Below are 6,124 nucleotides of genomic sequence, written 5' to 3'. Positions count from 1 at the left end.
TTTCGCCGATGAATCGCGGATTTGATGTGGTCACGCGCTTGTGAATCCTACTATGGCGGAGGATTTGCTCATGAATATTACGCACGTAACGCCACGTTCATCCAGTAGCCCTCACCGATTGGTTGACAGGCAAGACATCAGTTAGAGATCTGACCAATTAGCGGCTCCTCCTAGAGTGACGGCTGGGGATCTGAATATTAATGAGATTTCGTGACCGAACGCTCCAGTGAAATCACCGCGCGACTGCAGCCTGACTCGATTAATATTCATGAGCGGCGGATCGTGAAGCGCCGCCAGTCAGTCGCTCATTGGTCGCGTCCTGCGCCAATTGCATCGTAATTAGTGCGGCTGCGTTGCGGGGCGATTAATTTGTCTTCGGAGAGAAAGACTATAGGATGAGATAGCGGGACATACAGATGTGTCCTGTCCGATCTGCCCACAGTAACAGCCTCTCTCGCCTGCGGTGTTTTCAGCATCAATAACTGGATTAGGTTTTGCGCTTTGAGGCTGTTGCTGCTTTAAGACGGCTCAGGTGGAGCAGGATAACGGTAAGTCTTTCCCTGGATGAATAATGTCAGTTTATATGGAGGCGACGGGCCGAGGCGATGGCGTATTCAGTCCCTCACAAATACAGCCACATCCCAATATCATCCATATAGCTGCATCCCTTATAAATGCATCTACATCCCTTATTATTCTCCGTATAAACGCATGTGCATCCCATAATAATGTCATCCGTATGAACAGGCCTATAATGCATCTTTAACACACACACACACACACACACACACACACACACACACACACACACACAGCCATGGGCCTGTAGAGTCACAGTGATGGTGAATGAGTGAAGCTCCGGATCTGCCCTTGACAATCTGCGCTCGCGATGATAAACAGTTGCGCAATGTTTGTGTGTGTGCAGCTGATGCGCGTGTAGAAGCGCGTCTCCTCCTCCTCTAGTGCAGACACTGCCGCATCTTCATCATCATCATGGGGAACAGGGGCATGGAGGAGCTCATCCCGCTGGTCAACCGGCTGCAGGACGCCTTCAGCTCCATCGGCCAGAGCTGCAACCTCGACCTGCCGCAGATCGCAGTGGTGGGCGGGCAGAGCGCCGGGAAGAGCTCCGTGCTCGAGAACTTCGTGGGCAAGTGAGTGATGGACATTACAGGGCACACATTTAATAACTGGCAAATCTCTACATTTATTGCGTTTAATAGTGTGTACTGTAAATAATAATGTGCCAACTACTACACAAAAAGGCCGTAATGCGTTTTGATTGAGATTTAAAGGGTTAGTTCACCCACAAATGAAGATTCTGTCATTAATTACTCTCCCTCATGTCGTTCCACACCCGTAAGACCTTCATTCATCTTCAGAACACAAATTAAGATATTTTTGATGAAATCCGAGAGGTATATGACTAGCATATACTAGAATAATACTAGAATATATTCTTTATATATATTCTGTAATAGAATAAGAGACGAGAATACTTTTTGTGCGCAAAAACAAAACAAAAATAACCACTTTATTCAACAATCTCTTCTCTTCTGTCATTATCCTACGCAGGTGACGCAGTAACAGTGAAGCTTCCGTGTTTACATCTGAACGCCGGCTCAGTATTGGCCAAAGCTGGTCACATGATCAGCACGACGCATGTGTGTGATCAGCTGACTCAGGAGTCGGCCAATAATGAGTCGGCATTCTGACGATGAACCTGGAAGCGCTGGACGTAAACAACGTATGAGAATGACACAGAGGAGAAGATGTTGTTGAATAAAGTGGTTATTTTTGTTTTGTTTTTGCGCACAAATTTTTTGTGTGAACTCACCCTTTAACTAATAATCAGGGCAGGTAGCTGTAAACACAAAATGTTTTGAGTAATAATAGTAAATATAATGAACAAATGATTATAAACATATGGATAACTGGTTTGAAAGTAGAGCTGGAAGATTCTGTCTAATAGAGATCACGATTCTGAACAGACGACAAAACAACAAGCACTGGTTCAGACAGAATATTAATTGCTACAGTGTATTTGAAAATATTAAATTCATTTTAATTATAACTTTTTTTAAATCAGTTTGAATTAATGATTCGAAGATGTATTCATAAAGATCTCACTTGTTTCATTTCTGGATGAATCAGCATTTTTGAACAATGATCATTCAAAAACATGTCGCCACCTACTGGTGTAATCGAAACGATCATTATTTGAGGCTCCAAGTTACTTTCAAAAGGTGATTTACTCTGTTTTGATCACTACCGTAAACATCATGTTTATATCCTGTAACTATAATCTATAATCTTCTATGATCATTTGAATTATTGAATGATTGTAAGACAGAAATAATGATGCTGTGTGGTTGTGAAGCTGTTTCATATCTATACATGTCAACGGCTCTGGATCATCTGCAGCGCCACAGAGATCTGAATGTTCGCTGCGATCGTACTTCTCAAAGGTTTAACAGAAATAGATGAATCACTGTCATTTAGGAATAAGATCACATGAGTGTTTGAAACAAGATCGCGATTATTTAATGATTAATCGTGCAAGAACGTTACAAGGTGGTTTGTGTGGGCAATAAAACAGAATGAGGAGTCAAATATCATCAGTATGTGAAGGCCTAACCTCACTGTCAATGTCTAAGAGATCTGAGAGAGAATTTGGGCTCAACTAGCCTGATTTCAGAGTTTAATTTCAGAAAGTTCAGTCAGGAATAGGAGAGGTCCGAGAAGTGAGCCCTGAGGAACACCTCTGGAAACTGAGACTGTTAGCAGCTGAAGAAGATCATGTGCTTTCTGTAGTTTAAATACAATCTCTCGAGTACTAGTGATTCTGTCAGACCTGACTAGTGCGGTGAACAGAAGCTAGATGAATGTGTTAAAAAAATATTGGCTGCCTTTTTTCACAGATAAGATCTCAAATATAAAGAGCTCAGAGAATACAAACTTCCATAACAACATATTAGCTCACATTATGGATATATAAAGTGCTCATTAGTAAAATCAAACAACAAAATGTTTCCATATTGTGTGTGTTAGCGTGGGTTAGACGTGTTCCAGTGGGATCAGTTCCAGTAACACTTTCTGTTTGTCAGTAATCCACTGCAAAATAATGTTTTTTTCATGCTGCAAAATAATGGTTTTGAGATCTTTTCTTTTAGACACAGACTAGACAAGCCCGGTAACAGTGACAAAGGGTCCAGTTCCAGGTTTATACTATATTAGGTTTATAATTTTAATCTTTAAATGATGGATGTATGTCTTTTAAGAGATCTTCAGACTGAGGCTTGAACTTTTCCAGGAAGGAAATTCCAAGCATCCCATTACGTTTATATTAGCCATTAGCCAGTTTGGATTTTTATCCGGTCTGGCGGCCGATATGCATGGATGACGCAATCCAGTTAACTGATACACAGCATTCCTGAAATTATATGAAACATTTATCACAAAGTTCACTCAAAACTATTGGATGTATTGGAGTGTTCCTCATTATTCTTTGACAGTGAGGTTTAATTGGCCATTCATACATGGCAAATTTCAGTTAAAATATTGTAAAACAGTAAATGTTCATGATCTCGGACAGGGTACCAGTAGATTAGACAGGTGTGTTAATCAGGTGATCAGGCACGGCTATAATAATGTCTGATGAAGCGGTCTACAGTGGAGCATAACACGCACAGACACATGTAGGATGGCCGTGAAACACATACATCGGTCTTTCATGATGATGTTGTGATGTTGATCCAGTGAGACGGACAGCACTAGTTCGGTTCTGTGTGTTTTCCAGGGATTTTCTTCCTCGTGGATCTGGCATCGTCACTCGCAGGCCTCTGGTTCTGCAGCTCATCAGTGCCAACACAGGTGAAGCCGTTTCTCTGATTTCAATCTGAGTGTGGTTAACATGCATGTGTGTGAGAATCTGTGTGTGTGTGTGTGTGTTTCCTGTGTCGTCTCGACTCTACAGAGTGGGCTGAGTTCCTGCACTGCAAAGGGAAGAAGTTCACTGACTTCGATGAGGTCCGTCAGGAGATCGAGGCCGAGACGGACCGCGTTACTGGGGCGAATAAGGGCATTTCCCCCATTCCCATCAACCTGAGGGTCTTTTCCCCACATGGTACTGAAAAACACTGCTGAAACAAAACTCACTGCGTATGCTTATACACAACATAACTAATCTTTAATCTGAGGAAGAGTACAGCTAGACTGAGTTTTCAAAGGTTAAGACAGAAGCTTTGAGGTTATGAGACATCTCAAACCTTCTAGCATTATTCTTTCAGTCTATATCCCGTTTTATTTGCCTTCTCTGCCGGTCCTCGTCACGACTCCTCATCGCACCATCTGTCCTCTTCCCTGTGTGCAGTACTGAATCTGACGCTCATCGACCTGCCGGGCATCACTAAAGTGCCGGTGGGCGATCAGCCGGTGGACATCGAGCATCAGATCCGAGACATGATCATGCAGTTCATTTCTCGAGAGAGCTGCCTCATCCTGGCCGTCACCCCCGCCAACACTGACCTGGCCAACTCCGACGCGCTCAAACTGGCCAAAGACGTGGACCCTCAGGGTGCGTGAGAGCTGCTGACACACACGGCCAGACTCACTAAACACACACTTTAGCGTGAGAACACAATCCTGCACCTGATGATGAGATGATCTTCTGACAATTAAAGAAGCAGCAGCTCATTTCCATAATGACCAACACAATCCCAGCTGACATGAACATGTTCAGTGAACGTTTTGCTCACCAAATTAAGTTATGAAAACATTATTTCTGAATGTTCTCTGAGTGCTCAAAACCAGTTTTTAAATGTTTTAAGAAGGTTTTCTGGGTTAAATAAATGTTAAGGGAACGTTCTGTTATTTCATTCTTCAATCATTATGGGAACGTTACTTTTGAATGAAAAAACGTTCTTTGAACAATGTATAAATCATTTTTTTGTGTTAACGTGAACTAACTTTGAACAAATGTTCTGTTAGGGTTACTGGAAGAACTGTAAAGTTCACAGCTTTACCAGAACATTAGCAGTACAAATTAGCATAGAGCCGATGATAATCAGGTGCAGTTAATCTATTAGCAAATTAAAAATAAGGTGGCTTGTCAGATAACATCTTCCTCTAGCAATCCAAATAAATGAAGAGGGCTGGAGAAGATTCGGTCTCTTCTGTCACACGCCGTCTGTTTCCTCTCACAGCAAATATCACAGCATGTCAAGCATGGGATGGGTTCAGATGTGCTTTTCTGGGCATTAAATAATGGCAGATACTATTAAAACTGCAAACCCCAGTAAATCATGTTGTGTGATTCATTTAAATACTCTCCTAACATAAATTTTGTGTCTGAAAGAGAAACTCTTACAAAAGCATATGCAATAATGTCAGTTACAAAAATAACTCTTTTCATCGCTAATTTCTCAGTTAAATCCGTATTTTTTAACGCCAGAAGAGTGTTTGCACAGTGCTGCCTGTTAGTCAAGTCAAGTCAAGTCAAATTTATTTATATAGCGCTTTTACAATTGGTAATTGTTTCAAAGCAGCTTTACATATTAGAAGCACAGAAAAAAGGGAAGTGGTTATAAATAAGCTGTACAAACAAGCGTGGTAATATGTAACATATACAAGATGGTGCTACATTAAGCCAATGTCGGCTGACTCCCAGGGGTGGAAAAAAACCCCTAGGAGAAAAACCCAGCGTGCTAACACTGGGAAAAAAGTCCTAGGAGGGAAAAAACCCCTTGGAAGATATATATAATATATGTAAATGGATATGGAGATCAAAATCTGAATTATACATTTTTATTATAGAAATTAAAAATAGATTATATATAAATATATGTAAGCGGATACGGAGATTTAAAAATCTGAATTATAGATGCAGCCAGACTGGATCAGTAGCCCATTGTCTCCTGGGCTACGTTGTAGTCAGGTCCAGACACAGGTTCTCCATCTGATCTGGATACGGCCTGGATCCAGCACCCGGCAAACCTCAGGATAAGCAGAGAGACAGATATTAGCGTAGATGCCATTCTTATTCTGATGTACAGGTATATCTAGTGTTATAGGAAATGTTCTCGGGTCCGGCCGACCTAATTATTGCAGCGTAACAATCCTTTAA

General features: G+C 41.5%; 1 protein-coding gene across 2 annotated transcripts in view; it reads left to right on the top strand.

Annotated features, from left to right (window-relative positions):
- Positions 1-290: 290 nt before the first annotated feature.
- The window catches only part of LOC125250435 (dynamin-3-like), a 30,649-nt gene continuing 24,815 nt past the window's right edge, over positions 291-6,124 (top strand). For both annotated transcript variants that reach the window (XM_048163009.1, XM_048163008.1), the window contains exons 1-5: positions 291-548; positions 926-1,154; positions 3,800-3,873; positions 3,977-4,126; positions 4,373-4,576. In XM_048163009.1, the coding sequence (XP_048018966.1) occupies positions 994-1,154; positions 3,800-3,873; positions 3,977-4,126; positions 4,373-4,576 (589 nt within the window). In that variant the 5' untranslated portion in view covers positions 291-548; positions 926-993. The remainder of the gene's footprint in view (positions 549-925; positions 1,155-3,799; positions 3,874-3,976; positions 4,127-4,372; positions 4,577-6,124) is intronic.

The sequence above is a fragment of the Megalobrama amblycephala genome, linkage group LG17 (genome assembly GCF_018812025.1).
Source record: "Megalobrama amblycephala isolate DHTTF-2021 linkage group LG17, ASM1881202v1, whole genome shotgun sequence".
Classification (NCBI taxonomy): Eukaryota; Metazoa; Chordata; class Actinopteri; order Cypriniformes; family Xenocyprididae; genus Megalobrama; species Megalobrama amblycephala.
The sequence above is the reverse complement of the archived record's forward strand: the minus strand, read 5'-3'. Positions and strand labels throughout refer to the sequence as shown.